At 43.1% G+C, this 21,167-nt stretch overlaps 1 protein-coding gene across 7 annotated transcripts in view; it reads left to right on the forward strand.

Annotated features, from left to right (window-relative positions):
- The window catches only part of LOC135522253 (myocyte-specific enhancer factor 2D homolog), a 75,890-nt gene extending 55,581 nt beyond the window's left edge, over positions 1–20,309 (forward strand). For 3 of the 7 annotated variants that reach the window (XM_064948335.1, XM_064948333.1, XM_064948334.1), the window contains exons 6-13: positions 2,668–2,724; positions 5,843–6,021; positions 6,694–6,723; positions 9,581–9,692; positions 10,062–10,266; positions 11,193–11,261; positions 13,389–13,439; positions 16,092–20,309. In XM_064948335.1, the coding sequence (XP_064804407.1) occupies positions 2,668–2,724; positions 5,843–6,021; positions 6,694–6,723; positions 9,581–9,692; positions 10,062–10,266; positions 11,193–11,261; positions 13,389–13,439; positions 16,092–16,515 (1,127 nt within the window). In that variant the 3' untranslated portion in view covers positions 16,516–20,309. The remainder of the gene's footprint in view (positions 1–2,667; positions 2,725–5,842; positions 6,022–6,693; positions 6,724–9,580; positions 9,693–10,061; positions 10,267–11,192; positions 11,262–13,388; positions 13,440–16,091) is intronic. The other 4 variants (XM_064948338.1, XM_064948337.1, XM_064948336.1 and 1 more) reach the window with 3 other exon arrangements.
- The last annotated feature ends 858 nt before the right edge of the window (positions 20,310–21,167 follow it).

The raw sequence follows: 21,167 nt of genomic DNA on the forward strand, positions 1-21,167 counted from the left end.
ACAGGGAAGACGGTTAAAATTGATGGGAAGATGGATGGAGCCAAATACAGGACCATTCTGGAAGAAAACCTGATGGAGTCTGCAAAAGACCTGAGACTGGGACGGAGATTTGTCTTCCAAAAAGACAATGATCCAAAACATAAAGCAAAATCTACAATGGAATGGTTCAAAAATAAACATATCCAGGTGTTAGAATGGCCAAGTCAAAGTCCAGACCTGAATCCAATCGAGAATCTGTGGAAAGAACTGAAAACTGCTGTTCACAAATGCTCTCCATCCAACCTCACTGAGCTCGAGCAGTTTTGCAAGGAGGAATGGGAAAACATTTCAGTCTCTCGATGTGCAAAACTGATAGAGACATACCCCAAGCGACTTACAGCTGTAATCGCAGCAAAAGGTGGCGCTACAAAGTATTAACTTAAGGGGGCTGAATAATTTTGCACGCCCAATTTTTCAGTTTTTGATTTGTTAAAAAAGTTTGAAATATCCAATAAATGTCGTTCCACTTCATGATTGTGTCCCACTTGATTGTTGATTCTTAAAAAAAAATACAGTTTTATATCTTTATGTTTGAAGCCTGAAATGTGGCAAAAGGTCGCAAAGTTCAAGGGGGCCGAACACTTTCGCAAGGCACTGTATATATAACTGAAAAAAAAATGGTGATGGCAATCAATAGTGAACAGTGAACAGCAGCGTAGTGGTAGTAAGAGATCTAATCAATAATCATTTTAACAGCAGTGTAGGTGTGAGGGGGGGGGCAGTGGTTGTTAGCCATTGAACAGTCCTATGGCCAGGGGATATAAGCCTTGGTAATTTTTCAAGCCTTTCTCAAACAGCTCCTAGCATGTATGTCCTGGATGGCTGGGAGCTCACCCCCAATGATGAACTTGGCTGTCTGCACCGTCCTCTGTAGGGCCTTCCTGACGAGGGTGATGCAGTTGCCATACCAGACAGTGATACAACCAGTCAAGATGCTCTCGATGGTGTAGCTGTAAAAGTTCCTAAGGATCTGCCAACTCGTTTCAGCCTCCTGAGGGAGAAGCGACACTGCCGTGCTGTCTTCACAACTGTGCTGGTGTGAGAGGACCATGTTAACTCCTCAGTGATGTGGACCCCGATTAAGCTCTTGACCCTCTCCACTGCGGCCTCGTCGATGTGGATTGGGGTGTGCACCAGCTCCGGTTTCCTGTAGTCCACAATCAGCTCCTTGGTCTTGCTGATGTTGAGGGAGAGGTTGTTGTCTTGGCGTCACACGGCCAGGTCTCTGACTTCCTCCATGTAGGCTGTCTCATCGCCGTCAGTGATCAGGCCTACCATCGTTGTGTCATCAGCAAACTTGATGATGGAGTTAGTTGTGCGTGGCCGCACAGTCATGGGTGAACAGGGAATACAAGAGGGAGCTAAGCATACACCCCTGGGGGGTACCCCAGGATTAGCGTGGCTTAGCTTCTTATGGGCAGGTGGGACGGTAGTGTCCCACCTGGCCAACATCCAGTGAAATTGCAGAGCACGAATTTCAAATTACAGAAATATATATTTCACATTCATGAAAATACAAGTATTATACATCAAAATAAAGCTTAACTTCTTGTTAATCCAGCCACTGTGTCAGATTCCAAAAAGGCTTTACGGCGAAAGCCCACCATGCGATTATCTGAGGACAGCGCCCTGAATAAAAAACAAGAAAAACATTTATCAACCAGGCAGGTGCGACACAAAAGTCAGAAATAGTGATATAATAAATGCCTTATCTTTGAAGATCTTCTTCTGTTGGCACTTTAAAATGTCCCAGTTACATCACTAATTGTCCTTTTGTTTGATAAAGTCCTTCTTTATATCCATAAAAACTTAATTCAATAATCCACTGGTTTCCCTCCTTCAAAATGCATACAAAATTAATCACAAACATTACCAATAAACTTATCCAAACAAGTCAAACAAAATTTATAATCAAACCTTATAATCAAACACGTAAATAAACAATACAGCCAAAATAAAACTTAGAAAAATAGTATGTTCATACCTCGGAGATGAATTTCAAAAAACCAGCCATGGAAACTACTAATTCTAAAAAAGACTGTTGACATCTAGTTTTCCTAAAAACAGCCTGAAATCTCTAAAGACTGTTGACATCATAATAAACATGAAAGCCATTGGAAACAATGGAAGGCTGAACATCTTTTTTTTGGGGGATGGTTTGTCCTCGGGGTTTTGCCTACCATATCAGTTATGTTATACTCACAGACATCATTTTAACAGTTTTAGAAACTTTTTCTATCCAAATCTACCAATTATATGCTTATCCAAGCTTCTGGGCCTGAATAACAGGCAGTTTACTTTGGGCACGCTTTTCATCCGGACGTGAAAATACTGCCCCCTACCCAAGAGAGGTTAAGTATTGTTGCCTACTCTTACCAACTGGAGTTTACCCGTCAGGAAGTCCAGGATCTAGGGAGGTGTTCAGTCCCAGGTTCCTGAGCTTGGTGACAAGCTTGGTGGGCACTATGGTGTTGAACGCTGAGCTGTAGTCAATGAACAGCATCAATGTTATGGGCTCAGCATTATTCATGTTCATGTTTTCTTTGCAATTCTTACCATTCACATCAACTCGTATGTGCAACTTGTCCTTTTCAACATGGCCACTGTCTTCTGTTCTTCCCTCCACAGGTGCTCTATTAGGAGGTGAACTGAACAACTCCAACGGAGGATGCCCGAGCCCTGTTCGTAAGTGACGTCTACTTCTGCTAAAATACCTAGTTAAGTCGTTTTTACCTAGCAAATAAGATGATACCGCATACACAGTGAACTGCGTCTCTCTGTTGTAGCTGTGACAATAGATTATTAGCTTGTTAGTTTTTACCCTTCATGGCTTTCCTTGACGTGATGGGAGTTGTGGGTTATAGTAAAGCATAACATGTGTATGGATTACACTTTGGGACAGACTCCACTGTTTGATGGAAGAGAAAAAGATGTCACGATAGCTGGTCGATTGCAACCTCCACAAACACTGACACTGACACTGGCACTCATGTACTCAAACACACACACACACACACACACACACACACACACACACACACACACACACACACACACACACAAACACACCTGTTGGCCAGTGACAGCTGAGGGTCACAGGAAAGCCGCTTGTAAATAGCCCAGGGGGTTGATGGGAAAGAGAATGAGAGAGAATGAAAGACTGAGGAAACGAGGGAGAAAGAGAGGTGTAGAGAGAGACCTGAATGACATGAACACTCTGACCTAGCATCTTCACTGTCTCCTCCCCCCCCCTTCTTGTCTCCCCTGACCCCGCTTTCTCCCTCCCTCTCTCTGTCCTTCTCTCCCTCTATCGCAGCTGTTCCCCCATGTCCCCCCCCTTTACACACACACACACACACACACACACACACACACACACACACACACACACACACACACACACACACACACACACACACACACACACACACACACACACACACACACTCACTCCAATCCCCTGTGGTTCAAACTGTACCTTTTCTTGGCAGAGCCATCTCCTCAGAGGTGACTTTGACACCGGCCAGAGCCTCACTTCTAATCTAATTGCTCAAGGCATGCAGTCATCGGTAGATTACAATATTATCAGATATTGTGCTACAACATCTTCCCCAAAAATGAATGGCTGTATTATTGTCTAGAGCAGAATATGTTTTTCTATTTGTGATTAAGGCACTAAGCAACAAATCTTAACCTAGATTTTGTGAGCATAGATTCAGCTTTCACATTGATATCAATGAAAGACTCGTACGACAATGAGTTACACAATCCTATCTCAAGTTTCAGAATCAGACCCAAGTCACAAAGTCATGGAACAGGGACCACAGTAGTTACAATGCCTTTCTCTCTCTAAACCGAAGTTGTCTCAGTAACCCTCCAGTGGAGTAAACAGTGCGGTGGTCCCAAGACGCAGCTCAAGTGACTCACCCTGCTAGCCCGCTGACTCTCTCTCTCTTCCCCCTCCTCCCTCCAAATTCTCCTCCCCCTCGCTCTGTCGTTCTCAGCTGTTGAACACAGACCCAGGCTCTGGGCTCAGGGAATGTCACCATTGACGTCACCCGACATTCCTGAGATTCCCACGCCCGGCACTGGGTAATAGGAGTAGAGCCTGGGAGAGCGAGTACACACACACACACTCACAGGTATACACTAAAACGCATATGTTGATGCATGCATACATACAACACATAAACACATACATGAACATGTACTTACACAAACACATGCATTGATAAGCATTCACACAGGCACATAATGAGTGTGAATTCTTACACACTAGAGCCCTGTTGTTCAAAGAGCCCAGGGCCTGGGGCCAACATCTGACTAACACATGTTCTTTCTCCTCCTTCATCTCCCTCTGTTGCTGGGGTAGATGAGTGAGCGTCCAGTTTCTTAGAGGAAGGACTGAGCGAGTGTCTGTCTGCTAGGTCAGGTACAACTCAAAAATCCACCATCGCCCTGTTCCACTTTTGCCTCGGCTGTGGCTCACACTCACGTGAATTCACATATTCCCATCCCAAAACACCTCGGTATAAAGTAACCTTCACTGGCTGCCCAGAGTCCTCTATCCAGTTATGAATGGCGCGAGCAAAATTATGGTAACTGTTACGCATTTGTATGTTTGATGGAAGTAGTGTGTTATTGATACTGCTGACACAAATGAGTCTGGAGCAAACATTATTCTCTCCTTGCCTCTCGTCCGTGTGTGTGTGTGTGTGTGTGTGTGTGTGTGTGTGTGTGTGTGTGTGTGTGTGTGTGTGTGTGTGTGTGTGTGTGTGTGTGTGTGTGTGTGTGTGTGTGTGTGTGTGTGTGTGTGTGTGTGTGTGTGTGTGTCTGAACTGAAGTATGTGTGACTGAGATGAAACGGTGTCACATGCTGGTAGCATCTGGGACACGTCATGGAGCAACTTTTATCTGCTATCGCAGAACCCTGCCCAGCTCTAGGGAGTGTGTGAGCGTGTGTAGTTGTGCATCTGACTGTATGCCTGCTCACAGTATGTGTGCATGTCTCTTTGTATCTCTCTCTCTCTCTGTTTCTCTCTCTCTCTCTGTCTCTCTCTCTCTCTCTCTCTCTGTTTCTCTCTCTCTCTCTCTCTCTGTTTCTCTCTCTCTCGGTCTGTGTGTGTCTACTGTCTGTGTTTGCCTGGTTGTGTTCCTGACAGTGCTGGGAAAGTCCCCCGCTCCCCTATCCACACAGTGAGCCTGTCTTTCTTTGAGTCAACGGCTCCTTTTAACCAAGTAAGGGGAAATCAGGCTGAGGGTCTGTCCTATGGCAAGAAGGAATGCTGTTGTCTGAGTAGCTTGATGCTGTCCCAGATTAACACTGCTCACCATTGAGCCGTTCGATGGCTAGACCTTCATAATGAGTGAAACCAAAACGAAGCATACGCTGTTTGAATTGTGAACTAATTAAAATATTTGAGTTTTTTTTTATTTTATTGTGTCTTATGAGACAACCCATTAGGAGGTTGGTATGTCTTGAGTAATAACAAAAGGTTGTTTCTCTTAGGGATGTGTCACATGGCGTAATCTGAAGGGGACTGTCTGAATGTTGACATAGGGATGCCGTAGGGTTGACATAGGAATGACATTGCTCCTGTAGTGAAAAGCTATGAGGTTTTGTCAGTAGTGTTACAGTGTAATGCGTGAAAGGGTCAAACGAGTAATGTTTACAGATTCATACTAATATTCACAGCGTTACAGTTGTCCTACAGTAAGTGATAGGCATACACACACCATACAAACACTCCTTCCATTCCTTAACACCATGTTAATATCTCCTCTCCGTCTCCCTCTCAACCAGCGAACGGCTACATCAGTGCCAGGGCCTCCCCCGGCCTCCTCTCCGTCTCCAACGGCAACAGCCTGGGGAAAGTAGTCCTGGCCAAGTCTCCACCTCCGCCCAGCCCTCAGATGGTGAACAGCCGCAAGCCTGATCTCCGGGTCATCACCTCCCAGAGCGGCAAGAGCCTGATGCAGCTGGTGAGCCACAGAGAGATTCACTACGGGAGCCCTACTGGCCCAAACTGAGTGTTGTTTTCTCACATTGATAAATGCTTCATTGGTGTCCCGCCAGTCACAAAACAATGGGCTGCTGAATCTTTATGAATCTCTATTCCTTCTGAGATAAACATTTAATACCAAAATGAAGCGTATGCTGTTTGATTTGTAAACGGTTGAAATAGAGGTATTTATTTATTATTGTGTCTTGTAACTCAACACATTTTAGGAGGTTGGGATGTCTACAGTAATAAAGTTTAGTTTCTCAGAGTGGTGTCACTCAGAAGCTCACATTTTTCTACAAAACAGATGCTGAGTCATTATTAGTTTATAAAGCAATTGAACAATTAATAGGACAGCAATTATAATAAGATTAAATTCAAAGGTTGATTTTGGCACGCACTGAGTGTGGCTTTAGACTGTGCTAAAGAAGGATTGACTTCAAAATGCATCCATGCATCTCATCATTGCCGTTCTGAAATAGATATTTTTGTGAGTGTGTGATGAAATATCCCCCCAGAAGCTGATCTGAGTTCAGTTTTGCATTTCCCCTTAATGAGCCCAATGGTTAAGATTAGGAATGGGGGCTGATCCTAGATCAGCAGGTTAGTACAGAGCTGTAACCCGTGTTCTCTGTCCTACTGCCCCATGCAGACCGATGAGGAGCTGGAGTTGGTGAGTGAGGTGAATAGAAACTCCTAGACTTGACTGTGGTTGCTGTGTCAACACTGTGGTCTCACAGGCATGAGTGTCATACTGGTATACTGTCGTACTGGTACAGTGCCTTGCGAAAGTATTCAGCCCCCTTGAACTTTGCGACCTTTTGCCACATTTCAGGCTTCAAACATAAAGATATAAAACTGTATTTTTTTGTGAAGAATCAACAACAAGTGGGACACAATCATGAAGTGGAACGACATTTATTGGATATTTCAAACTTTTTTAACAAATCAAAAACTGAAAAATTGGGCGTGCAAAATTATTCAGCCCCTTTACTTTCAGTGCAGCAAACTCTCTCCAGAAGTTCAGTGAGGATCTCTGAATGATCCAATGTTGACCTAAATGACTAATGATGTTAAATACAATCCACCTGTGTGTAATCAAGTCTCCGTATAAATGCACCTGCACTGTGATAGTCTCAGAGGTCCATTAAAAGCATGAAGAACAAGGAACACACCAGTGAGGTCCGAGATACTGTTGTGAAGAAGTTTAAAGCCGGATTTGGATACAAAAAGATTTCCCAAGCTTTAAACATCCCAAGGAGCACTGTGCAAGCGATAGTATTGAAATGGAAGGAGTATCAGACCACTGCAAATCTATCAAGACCTGGCCGTCCCTCTAATCTTTCAGCTCATAGAGGAGAAGACTGATCAGAGATGCAGCCAAGAGGCCCATGATCACTCTGGATGAACTGCAGAGATCTACAGCTAAGGTGGGAGACTCTGTCCATAGGACAACAATCAGTCGTATATTGCACAAATCTGGCCTTTATGGAAGTGGCAAGAAGAAAGCCATTTCTTAAAGATATCCATAAAAAGTGTCGTTTAAAGTTTGCCACAAGCCACCTGGGAGACACACCAAACATGTGGAATAAGGTGCTCTGGTCAGATGAAACCATAATTGAACTTTTTGGCAACAATGCAAAACGTTATGTTTGGCATAAAAGCAACACAGCTCATCACCCTGAACACACCATCCCCACTGTCAAACATGGTGGTGGCAGCATCATGGTTTGGGCCTGCTTTTCTTCAGCAGGGACAGGGAAGACGGTTAAAATTGATGGGAAGATGGATGGAGCCAAATACAGGACCATTCTGGAAGAAAACATGATGGAGTCTGCAAAAGACCTGAGACTGGGACGGAGATTTGTCTTCCAACCAGACAATGATCCAAAACATAAAGCAAAATCTACAATGGAATGGTTCAAAAATTAACATATCCAGGTGTTAAAATGGCCAAGTCAAAGTCCAGACCTGAATCCAATCGAGAATCTGTGGAAAGAACTGAAAACTGCTGTTCACAAATGCTCTCCATCCAACCTCACTGAGCTCGAGCTGTTTTGCAAGAAGGAATGGGAAAAAATGTCAGTCTCTCGATGTGCAAAACTGATAGAGACATATCCCAAGCGACTTACAGCTGTAATCGCAGCAAAAGGTGGCGCTACAAAGTATTAACTTAAGGGGGCTGAATAATTTTGCACGCCCAATTTTTCAGTTTTTGATTTGTTAAAAAGGTTTGAAATATCCAATAAATGTCATTCCACTTCATGATTGTGTCCCACTTGTTGTTGATTCTTCACAAAAAAATACAGTTTTATATCTTTATGTTTGAAGCCTGAAATGTGGCAAAAGGTCGCAAAGTTCAAGGGGGCCGAATACTTTCGCAAGGCACTGTATATTAGTAGATAATAGTATACAGTATTTACAGTGTAGTATCAGTCGAATAAGAGCACAGTACAATGTACAGTACCAGTCAAAAGTTTGGACACCTACTCATTCCATGGTTTGTCTTTATTTTTACTATTTTCTACATTGTAGAATAATAATGAAGGCATCAAAACTATAAAATAGCACATGGAATCATGTAGTTACCAAAAAAGTATTAAACAAATCAAAATATATTTATATATAAATATAATATAACAAGGCACACCTGTTAATTGAAATGCATTCCAGCTAACTACATCATAAAGCTGGTTGAGAGAATGCCAAGAGTGTGCAAAGCTGTCATCAAGGCAAAGGGCTGCTTTGAATAATCTCAAATATATTTAGATTTGTTTAAAACTTTTTTGCTCACTACATACTTCCATTGGTGTTATTTAATAGTTCTGATGTATTCACTATTATTTTACAATGTAGAAAGTAGTAAAAAATAAACCCTTGAATGAGTAGGTATGTCCAAACTTTTGACTGGTACTGAAGGTTACAGAATAGTGTGTATGCATACTACGTGTGGTAAATCCAAAATGGAGGTAAAGCTCTCTGTGAATGCATTGTATGTATTTTGGCATGTGCATGGGTCAACTCCATGTGGGTGTAATCCATGTTGGGATGGACAGAAGGTCATTGTGTATAGACTACAGTACTCTCTGGAGTGTGTGTATCCATTGACTAGGACAAACTGTTTACAAGGTGACACCAATGGCACAATGACCTCCACCCCTGGAGAGTCTGAGCCCCGACTCACACACTTATCACCACGCACCAACACACACACAATCACTTTGTCGCTCACTCTGGTTGTTCTGCCCGATGCATGCCTCTCAAGCAATCCGCATGATTCTCCATTTGAGTGGAACACTTCCGAACACCTCCACCAACTGTTCGTTCACGTGGCCGTGAATATTGGTGTTTCCGTGTCATAGAGAAGTCCGTACAGGCCATGAACCGTACAGGCCAGGATGTCCCCACCTTCGTTTCTATTTGATACTGTTAGCGAATGTCATGGTACTGCGTGGGCACAAACCTTCTGGTTTAAAATAAGTCTTTACTTCCTGCGTCCTGATGTTCAAGCGTCTTTCCTGTGTCCTCTGTCTTCCCAGAATGCTCAGAGGTTAGGCGGTTCACAAGGGAACCTGTCCACGCCAGTGATTTCCGTGGCGACGCCCAGTCTCCTAGCCCCCTTCTCCGCCATGCAGACGGCCTACAACACTGGTGAGTAAAAGAGGAAAAGGGTACTCGCTGCTCACGGGCAAAGCTTGCAGAATATTGGAATTGGACACACACTGAATGTCTGTAGTATGTCTTAAATGGACACACACTGAATGTCTGTAGTATGTCTTAAAGCAAGTGTATTAGGGCCAGTGGATGACAGAAACACAAGGGTGAATACTTTTGATTAGTTTCTTCAGTTATTCTCTTTTTGTCAGTCTGCTCTGTAATTACCCAAATTGGCAAAGGCAGAAAATAACACAATTTACCACTAAAGTGAATCGTGTGCATATTCACTTTGATCAATGTGAGTATTTCTCCTTCTCTCTCCATCTCTCTCTCCCTCCCTCCCTCCCCCTCCCTCCATCTCAGAGTACCAGCTGACAAGTGCAGATCTCACAGCGCTCCAGACATTCACACCATCAGGGTTGCTGCCTAGCAACATGTCCACCTGGCAACAGCAACCAGCAGTATCCCAGCAGCAGCAACAACAACAGCAGCAGCAACAACAACAACAACAACAGCAGCAGCAACACCAACAACAACAGATCAGCTTGGCGTCACTCAGTAATTTGGTGTAAGTACACTTCCCCGGTCACCCTATTGTATAAGTGTAGCTAGCTGCATCCTAAACCAGTGGCATTCAAAGTTGGGGTCGCGACCCCTAGTGGGTCCCCCCATATTTTTAATAATAATAATACAATTAAGAATACAGATTATTGTATGGAACAATATACAAAAACAATTATTAAGTAAATGTATTTATTGGTTTCTTTTCATTTTAATAAGAGCAGAAAATGCAATTCATTGGTGGTTGTGTCCTTTGATTTTAACATTGTGTTGTTAGATTTGGGTTGAGATTGGGGGAAAATGGGGTCCCCAGAAATTAAAGCTGAAAAAATTGAGTCCCCACTGAAAAAGTTTGAATACCCCTGCCCTAAACCGATATCTGCGTTGCTCTCAATTCACGAGTTTTAGTTCAAGGGAATTAACCCAAAACTTTCCCCATACTATGTGACCAATCATTGAGTAGTAACTTCTCTCCCATGCCATACAGACTATCCCTCTGTACTTACCTGTTCTTTAGCCCATAGACCCGTAAACACACATGCACTTACTGTCTGCACACAATTCCATCAGCAAGTCTGAGTTACTAAAGCCGTGCATCATTGGCATTTGACATGAAATTAAGCATTTTTCCTCGAGGGAAGCATAGCATGGTTACTAGCTACAATAAACTGCGACCCAAACTGAACACCTCAGACCGTCACTGGTATCCACTTGCTATAGTATAGTATGCATCAGAGGAGGCTGGTGGGAGGAGCTATAGGAGGACAGGCTCATTGTAATGGCTGGAATGACCACCTGCTGTAGGCTAATGCTAGCTAGTGATCCTCTCAGCTTTGTCTCGTTATTAGCATTGTTAGCGCTAAATTCTGGCGGCTAGGCTAGCCGCGAGGTAGCTGTATGTAACCGCCTGTTTGTTCTCCCCCTTGTCCACAGCATGTGGGGCGCAGAGAAACAGAACGGGGAGATGGCTAACTGCATCTCCAATTTCGCTGCTAACCTGAGGTGAAGGAATTAGCATCTAGTGCTACATGTGTGGTTATCATCATGCATTTACTGTTTGTCGTATCAAATTAAGTTTGTGCGGCTCTCAGGTTGGGTTCAATTCATAAGAACATAATGAAGGTATAACAGTTTAGATTTCATGTACACTTACACTGTAAAACATTATTTATATATTATTCTTTTCCCCCCTATTTCATGACATCCAATTGGTAGTTAGTCTTGTCCTATCGCTGCAACTCCCGTACGGACTCGGGAGAGGCGAATGTCGAGAACCGTGCGTCCTCTGAAACACAAGTGTGCTTCTTGACACACTGTTCGATAAACCCGGAAGCCAGTCGCACCAATGTATCGCAGGAAACACCATACACCTTGGCGACCGTGTCAGCGTGCATGCGCCCGGCCTACCACAGGAGTCGTTAGAGTACGATGGGACAAGGACATCCCAGCCGGCCAAACCCACCTCTAACCTGGAGGACACTGGGCCAATTGTACGCTGCTTCATGGGTCTCCCGGTTGCGGCCGGCTGCGACACAGCCATGTATAGAACCCGGATCTGCGTCTTTCCTCTTTCTTTTATATCTTGTTTCTGAGGCTTGTTTCTGAGTGTTGAAACCAAAGAGAGAAATATGGCAGCCGCCCAACGCTGTGTGCGTCAGACTCACAGGACTGCATTGACACACACCAAGAATGAGTAGTGTAGTCCTCCTTTTTTGTCTTGAAGCACAGGTCTATTCATCTCTCTCACCTGGATGGCCTGATAGTAAGATCAATAGTCAGATTTCACTCATCCGTACTTCATATGATCAGTGAAACTGCTGCTTCAAAGTAAGGCATTTGATCAAACCGTTCTCATTTTGCCCTGAAGAGCACGTTCCACCCACGATTTGTTCTCTCACACAAGCGTTTGATTACATAGGCTATACGTACAGTCCCACTGTTTTTGTTATTTATTCCCTTGCACAGTAGCTGCAGTGAGCAGACACTTCCAATCAAAGGCGATTGACGGTTTTTCACTGCAAACCTTGCGTTCCCTGTCAGCCCTGGTTACTCGCCGTGGGAAGTGAGGGGGGAAATGATTTCTGCCAGCTTTTTTTTCTCCACTTCCTTCTCTTGCACTGAGTGGCCAATCATTCCAGAGCCTCCTTTAAAGACTCACTGCAACTAGCGTGCACCTGTTGACTAGCACACCAATCTAAATGTTAATGCTGTGTCAAGGGCGTCCCGTTAGCCTTCCCACGGTGACTTGTTTATTGAATCGTTTTCCACACGTCAATTGGTGCCTTCAGCCTTGCAGGATGAGTTGGTCTCTGTGTTTGAGGAACCCAGCTGATGCATTCAGGAGAGAAAGGGTCTGAGTTGAGGAGGTTTAAGGGGTTTTGGAGAAATGCTTCCTGTTTAGGGAACATGGTCTGTCTGTTTCTGTCTGTCCTTGCATTAAGGACATGTCCTTTTGCATTGGTGAAATGGTGCACACACACACACAACTCGGTACCTCAGTATGTTGCTATCTGTCTATCACTTAACTCACTCTCTGTCTGTCTCTTCCTTTCAATATCACTGTCTGTCTGTCTGTCTGTCTGTCTGTCTGTCTGTCTGTCTGTCTGTCTGTCTGTCTGTCTGTCTGTCTGTCTGTCTGTCTGACTCTGTGTCTCTACCTTACGCATGTTTTACAATGTACACAGAAATGAATAGTTGTTGTGTACACACTGCTGATTTGTGTGCTGTGCACATAATATCCTATTTCGTTCAGAGAAAGCTCCTTTCTCCTCAAGGAATAGTTGTTTGTTTGCACAGGCGACAGGATAGGGAATAATCGTGTCAACACATCCACTCCAGCTTGATTACCCTACATTGCAGGAAAGGAAAAAATAATAGAATTGATAAAATAACATTTATTTAGGGACTACATTGATGTCTTGGTCAATAAATTCAAAATGATGAGTCTATAATTACATTTTATTTAGAAAATGAATACCCAATGTTTGAATGTAGAGTGATTTAGTCATGTTTATAATAAGTATTTTCTAACTCTGCCAAGTCTGTTATGTACATTAATGGAGAGCAGGTTTCTGAACCACCCTCCCTGTGTTAGTTTCTCAAACTTTCTTGTTTACCCTCCCTTTACAGCATGGCCTCTCAATCAAACTTGCTATTTGGCAGGGAAGAGGGTCTCTGCTGGTACTGTATATCTCCTCAGTCAGAGGAGACTGGTGGGATGAGCTATAGGAGGATGGGTCATTGTAATGGGTGGAATGGAATAAATGGAACAGAGCTTAACATGTGGTTTCCAAATGTTTGACATGTTTGATACTGTTCCATTCATTCCATTCCAGCCATTACAATGAGCCCATCGTCCCATAGCTCCTCCCACCAGCCTCTTCTATCTTCAGTGTATAACTAGCCACACAGCATGGCACTGTTTCCCAAACCTGGTATTTGAGGACCCCCATGCATGCTGGTTTTCATTTAAAACCAGATCCAATAATTATTCAACAGAAGCTACTGGTAATAATCATCCATGCAACTCACTATCAACTCAGTTTAAGCTCATTTATTGAGAGATTGGTTTAATGTGAAAACTGTGCACACAATGGTCCTTCTGGACCAGGTTTTGGGAAATGGCGCTATACTGTACTGTACTGTAAACGTGTGCTTCTGACTGCGCCAGCTGTGTTAGCGCTCTGAGCGAGCCTTCATCACTGTCACCAGCCTGCTGACTCTAACCGTATTATTCTCCATAGCAACAGGACCCTTGTGACACTATAATCCATCTACCTGTACAAGTCCATAATGCCGGGCTTACACTTGATAAAGTGGTACATAGAGGCAGAGTAACACAGTCAAGGGTTTAGGGAGTGAGTGTGCACATATATAAAATAATATGAATGGGTCATTGTGCCCTATAAGTACACTAGCTTAAAGGCCCAGTGCAGTCAAAAACATGATTTACCTGTGTTATGTACAGTGAGGAAAAAAAGTATTTGAACAGTGATTTATTTTGTTTGTTGTTTTGGCTCTTTACTCCAGCAATTTGGATTTGAAATGATACAATGACAAAATGCAGACTGTCAGCTTTAATTTGAGGGCATTTTCATCCATATCTGGTGAACCGTTTAAAAATGACAGCACTTTTTGTACATAGTCCTACCATTTTATGGGACCAAAAGTATTGGGACAAATACACTTATGTGTATTAAAGAAGTCAAAAGTTTAGTATTTGGTCCCATATTCCCAGCACGCAATGATTACATCACTGTTTTTGTTGTTTCACCTTATTTTGTGACCAATCATTTTGGAGTCACTTTTAGTGTAAATAAGAATAGAATACATTTCTAAACACTTCTACATTAATGGGGATGCTACTATGATTATGGTTAATTTTGAATTAATCATGAATAATGATCACTGAGAAAGTTACAGACACAAATATCATACCCTGCGAAAAATGCATGTCTTGGGGATATGCTATTTGTAACTTTCACACTCATCATTATTCACGATTCATTCAGGACTATCCGTAATCATGGCAGCATTCACATGAATGTAGGAATGTTTAGAAATACATTCTATTCTTATTTGTGCCATTACTTTTGGTCCCCTAAAATGGTGTGGGAAAGAGGGGGAGGGTGCTGGGGAGTGGTGTGGGAGAGAGGGGGAGGGTGCTGGGGGGTGGTGTGGGAGAGAGGGGGAGGGTGCTGGGGAGTGGTGTGGGAGAAAGGGGGAGTGGTGTGGGAGAGAGGGGAGGGTGCTGGGGAGTGGTGTGGGAGAGAGGGAGAGTGCTGCTGGGGAGTGGTGTGGGATAGGGTGCTGGGAAGTGGTGTGGGAGAGGGGGAGGGTGCTGGGGAGTGGTGTGGGAGAGGGGGAGGGTGCTGGGGAGTGGTGTGGGAGAGAGGGAGAGGGTGCTGGGGAGGGGTGGGAGAGAGGGGGAGGGTGTGGGAGTGGTGTGGGAGAGAGGGAGAGGGTGCTGGGGAGTGGTGTGGGAGAGAGGGAGAGGGTGCTGGGGAGTGGTGTGGGAGAGAGGGAGAGGGTGCTGGGGAGTGGTGTGGGAGAGAGGGGGAGGGTGCTGAGGGCTGTGTGAATTTACAGATGGGACTTGTTGGCGGGGTGTGAAGTTGGAGATGTCTGGGTACAATTGCATGAGATACTAAATGCTAAAGATGAGTGACTGTGGACACATGGCACAAGGCATGGGAGTGGTCTTTCGGAATCCATAGTCCGTCTGCATGGCTTGTGGACCGTGCACTTCCGTGTGGCCTTTTCATCCAGTCTGTTTGCGCCTCTGTTCGTGTGTCTAACCTCAGTCCATCAACCTATAGTCCCTTTTAAAAGCTACGTCATGACACAGTGTTCCCTAAAACATTTAGCAGTGAAACATTACCTGTCGTTAACAATTAGCCAAAACATGAGCTGTCAGCTCAGGGTGTGTATGAAGAGTAGGGTGGATCACAGAGCACGGCACATAGAATTGAAGACCTACGCGGTTCATAAAAGGGACACTTATCTACCACTCCCATAAACAATTACATTCTTTCTCTCTGCAAGGTTCTGTTTGTTTTTCCGCTACTCAATTTGCTGACACATTTGTCATCTAGGATCCTCCCCACCCCCTCCCCCCTCCACCTATTGTGTGGAGGTGTTGACTCTATGTTCTATCAGAGCTTACAACACTGTGTGCTGGTTAGCAGGTCCCTCTCTGGGATCCTGTATTTAAAGTGATGTTCGTGGTGATGTTGATATGTGTGTTTGTAAGTAGTGTTGCAGTTACCCTGGCTGACCAGCAGATGTCAGCACACGTCTCACCATTTCTCTCTCTTTTCTCGGTCCCTCCAGGCCGGTGGGCCACTTACCTCAGGGCACCATGCTGACGATTAACACCAACCCCAACATCAGCATCAAGTCGGAGCCCGTGTCGCCCAACCGCGACCGCAGCACCCCATGCTCAACAGCTGGGGGTGGCGGAGGAGGGGGCCTAGTGACAATCACAGGGGCCCCTATGTCAGGCCAGTACCCAGGGGCCCTGCGCCTGGAGCCGTCCACCCTGCAGGGCCGCTCACCCGTCGGCAGCCTGAGCAGCAACGGCAGCTCCTACGAGGGTGACCGAGACAATGGGGCCCAGGGGCAGGCCCAGGACTTCCACCACCAGGGAGGGGCCTCCTCGGCCATGGGGCTCCTGAGGCCCTCGTCCACTCAGGAGCAGCAGGAGCAGGAGGGGGCCAACGTGAAAAGAATGAGACTGGACACCTGGGTCACATAGATGTGTAGAACAAGAGAGTGAAGGGGAGAGATGCCCCATCCCACACCCTTTTACCGTATGTACAGTAAATGCTGACCTCACACCCATGCCTCCACAACACACAAACACACACACATGCACCGGACACGCCCATTTGCGCATGCTCTTATACTCTTGCACACACTCTTTCTCTCACAAATGTATGTGTTGACACACAAGCTGCATACTGTTTTACACTATATTGTACTACACACACACACACACACACTCTCACACAAACACCCTCTATAGGGGCAGAGTTACCGAACCAGGGATTACATGTCAAAATAGTATAAGGATTGGAATGAATGAGTTCTCTTTTGATCAAGCAGGCTCGGTCTCCTTTTCGTTTTGAAGGGACAGAGAGCAGCTACAAAACTGACTGACTATTGACTGACTAATGACATTGCTGGGTTTTCTCTTCACCCTCTACATCACATAATACACACCTGGTATCCTCCTGTCTTTTATCCACAGTAGGTCTTTAGTCCAGCTGCACTGCTCTGTTGAGAAACAGTAGAACCAACCAAAATGAATCCACTTCTTTGTATCTGCCCAGTGGCACTGTTATATCCAGCTTTTGGTGTTTTTGTAAAAGGTATGAGATTGGTGAATGAGATTTGAACTTTTTTTAAATATATTGCGTCCTCTCTCTGTCTGACTGTTGTCCATCAACCATCTTTAAATTTCTATTAACATTTCTGTTTTAGATTTGAGAACCCAACATTCACTGAGTCAATCTGATTAGCTATCCATTTTATAAGACAGGATTTACTCTTCTAAAGTGGACGATCCTTGTTTTGTTTAGTTTTAGCCAGGTATTTAATCTGAAACATCGATACCTTATCTAGGTCAAATACTGTTTTATCAGGGAAGGGCTGCACTAGCTCTATGACACATGCTATAGATACCTACCGATCAACTTCAGATGCTGTGTGTGTTTCCTGTTCTGTGATATTTATTTCAAATGCTCTTTTTGTGTTTTTTTTGTTGTTTTTTTACTACCTTCTTGACTTTTCGATTTTCACCAAGCTCAAATCCATCCACACTCACACAAAAATATTTTTGTTAAACAATGCCTGTGTTTCAGAAGGCTCTGAATAGGAGATGTAAACTGGGAGAAAAAGTGAAGAACTGTGTATATAAACAATTTCTTCTGTTTCCTTGTGTATGGCTTTTGTATAGCAGGGACATTGTTTTTTGAGGGTAAACATATAGAGCATATAAATATATATTTAAACAGCAGCGATAGCAGATTTTGAGAGTAAGTGATGAACTGCATACGATGCAGAGAAAACGATAGATGACAGGGATTGTATATAGAAATATATGTTCACATATGTTCAGCAGGATATCCCTAAAAGCTAATGTGTTGATTCTCAGTGGATCGGGTCTTTCTATTTATGTGTGTACATAAGTGTACTAGGTTGCAAAGCCAGGTGAGGGTGCTAGAGGGATAGAAAAGGAAGTAGCAGTGGATTGGACTGTTTGAGTGAGCAGTGGTTAGTACTCTGATGGAGCGCACTTTAACCCCTTCCTCCCCCCAAGCCCCCAAAATGCCCCCTCTCTTTAAAAGCCAGGTGTCCTCCAGAAAGGGACAGTCATGTCTGCATGTCCTCAGGCACGTCAAAATCATTCAACTCACACACAAACACATTTTCACACATTAGCCAGACAAGTATCCCCTGTGCTTTCTGTTAGAGGAGAGTTCCCTGGCCACATGAATTCATTACAGCATTTCACTCATTGAACCGTAGTGTAAACTCGACCGCTCCCTACCAGTGATTTAAGACAAGTCCATCTCATGCTCATTTGACCCCTGCCACTATCAATTTTTTGCCAAAACGCCTCATTGCTCAACACACTCAAACACCATACTCGCATATACTCTGAACTCCGTCCAGAACATGTTCAAATGACCTTCCATTGGCTCTTTGTCGTTTTATGTCGTTGTAGTTGTTGCCGTAGGGATTGTGCAGCCTGACTCGTCAGGAGTCTAGACGATCGTCTAGAGGTGGATGGCAGAGAGAGAGAGTGATCACGCCTGCCGGTATATTCACACACCCTTAGACTGTAAGACTGTTGTGTCCTGAGCTTTGAACAAAACGTTGACCCTGATGTTTTTTTAGTTTTTTAATAATAATGGTAGCCATGTCTTGAATAGGGCCACATGCCATGAAGCGATGTTTCATACCTAGACTAAATGGTGACTAGCGGAAGCAGACGATGGGGTTGGTTAGTACTATGGACGCTGGCCAATCGAGGTGTTGTATAAAGCCCTGACATTATCCCAGAACAACACTAAGGGTCACTGTAATCACAAATGAAAAGACAATCGTCATGACAATAGTTAACCTGCGCCCCCATATTCCCCATATATAATGAATGATGTTTAGAGAATCTCACTTTCCAGTGTTAATTTGTGCTGGTGACAGTTCTATTGTCTGTTTTTATTATAACTGTTCTCTGATAATTGCTATTATTACTGTTAATATTATCATTATTGTGACCATCGATGGTAATTGTAATGATGATATAGAAAAGGCAATTTTATTTTTTGCGGTTTTGTGTAGGTTAGGAATCTTGTTTTATTTGAATTTTATTTTATTATATATAAATATATTTTTGTTTTGTTTTCATTTTTCATTTAGTTTTTTCTTCAAAGGGTGTACTACAATTGCACGATTTATGACGTAAAACAAAACGTCTGTAGTAATATTAGTACATGTGAGATCATGAAAGGTGGTAAACAAGTTTAATATAATAACCAGTTCAATGCTGCAATTTTTTGTCAAATGTACAAAACTTAGTCTACAGATAGTAAAGTGAGGACAAGACACATTTAATTTATTTCTGACCAGACACAAAGATGTCAATGCATGGGCATAACACAAACAAAGAATGAATCCTATTATAGGAAATGCATATGAAATGTAATATTAATAAGAATATACATCACACAGAAATAAAAATAGACATTGAAGAAAAAAGTACAATTATAGCTAATATATTGTGTTCGGCTAGTCTGCTTTTTGTTGTAAACAAAATGAACTTTTTTGTTGTTTTTGGAGAATGATATACAATTTGTGTATATTTTCATAAATAAAGTATGCACTGATGTTATTACAAATTCTATACTGCTTTTACAAAAAGTGTTTGTTATTGTACCAAAGTATCCATTTGTCCCTTCTTACCCTCCCCTTTTTGCGTATGTTTTATGGTATTTTATATATTAAATAGACAAGTTGACCTACAAAAAGGTTTGGTTTGTTATTATGATTTACATTAGAATGTGCATTTGTGTTGTTCAACATCAAAACATATGATCATTTATCAATACAAACTTGTTTTCTGAAAAACGTTTTCTGAAACGTGATTTATCAGCTATGTTTGGTAAGTGACAGAAAATATGGGACTGTTGAGAGAGTAGTTTATTAACTGCCAGAGATCTGTGAAGTGGAATGATGTATTTTCACCATAAGATGTCATCACATGTGCTGGTAATGCTTTGGGCATCATTATCACGTGTTCAGATCTACTGAATTATTTTAAGCCTATACCTAAACCAAATTTGTTCTGGTTTTTCTTAGTTTTATGAAATGGAAATGTTTCTAGAAATAATTTACTATTTCGAGTCACATTTAAAGCATTCCATTTTTCGCAAGCAAAGTGATAAACTTAATTGACTTAAACTGCATGTTATGTGAGACACTATGCCACGGTATTTGAATGACATAACTAAGATAAATACAAATAAAACTAATGTTGATATAAAATTCTTATGTTTCTAAATCATAACTGTCATGGGAGGGAAAGAGAAAGTCGAATGATCTTGGAAGGAGAGACTTGGGAGAGTTCTAATGGAGAAATGTTGCATTGAGGCATCTATTCACTGCATGATAACTTTTCCACTGACATAATCTCTACTTATTTAAAGAAGAGCAAGATTTCAGTTTCTAAATGTATCATTGGACATTTAAATTGCACAGTAAACAAATAGTTCATAAATAAGACCCTGTTTAGTCCCAATTTTCTGAATGAGAGAGATGAAGTAACGAGACGAGGATTGGAGCGATGTGGTGGGGGGTGTAATTTCCCCTCCTCCAGACAGTTGACCATAGTGTCAGCTGGAAGTGGCAGCTGTTCTGTCCTGTGTGGCCCATGAGCACATGTCTCAGACACACACTTCTGTCTCCAGTGGCAATGGCCAACTAATAATCATGTATAATCCAGACCACTCAGTCTGTGGCAGTATACCTCGCAGGTTAGCGTTTTTTGTCATGAATCTTATTCTGGAGGCAGCTCTGCAGAGTGGTCACTAGCTGGCGCAGCCACAAAGTAATACAATCTGATTTGAAACTTAACCTTAACCACACGGCTAACCCTAATGCCTAACCTTAAATGAAGACCAAAAATATCATTGTTGTTTTCATTAATTATTACAATTTAGCCAATTTTGACTTTCAGTTCTGCCTCCAGGACAAGACTCATGACAATAAACGCCAACCTGCGTATATATCATCCTTTTATCACTATTTACGGAGAGCAAGCTACGTTGTGTGTGTGTGTGTCGCGTGGCCAGCGATGAGCCAGGGTGTGGCTCCACTATTGCAATCAAGGTCATTGGCTGGACA

Source organism: Oncorhynchus masou, chromosome 30, assembly GCF_036934945.1.
Source record: "Oncorhynchus masou masou isolate Uvic2021 chromosome 30, UVic_Omas_1.1, whole genome shotgun sequence".
NCBI lineage: Eukaryota > Metazoa > Chordata > Actinopteri > Salmoniformes > Salmonidae > Oncorhynchus > Oncorhynchus masou.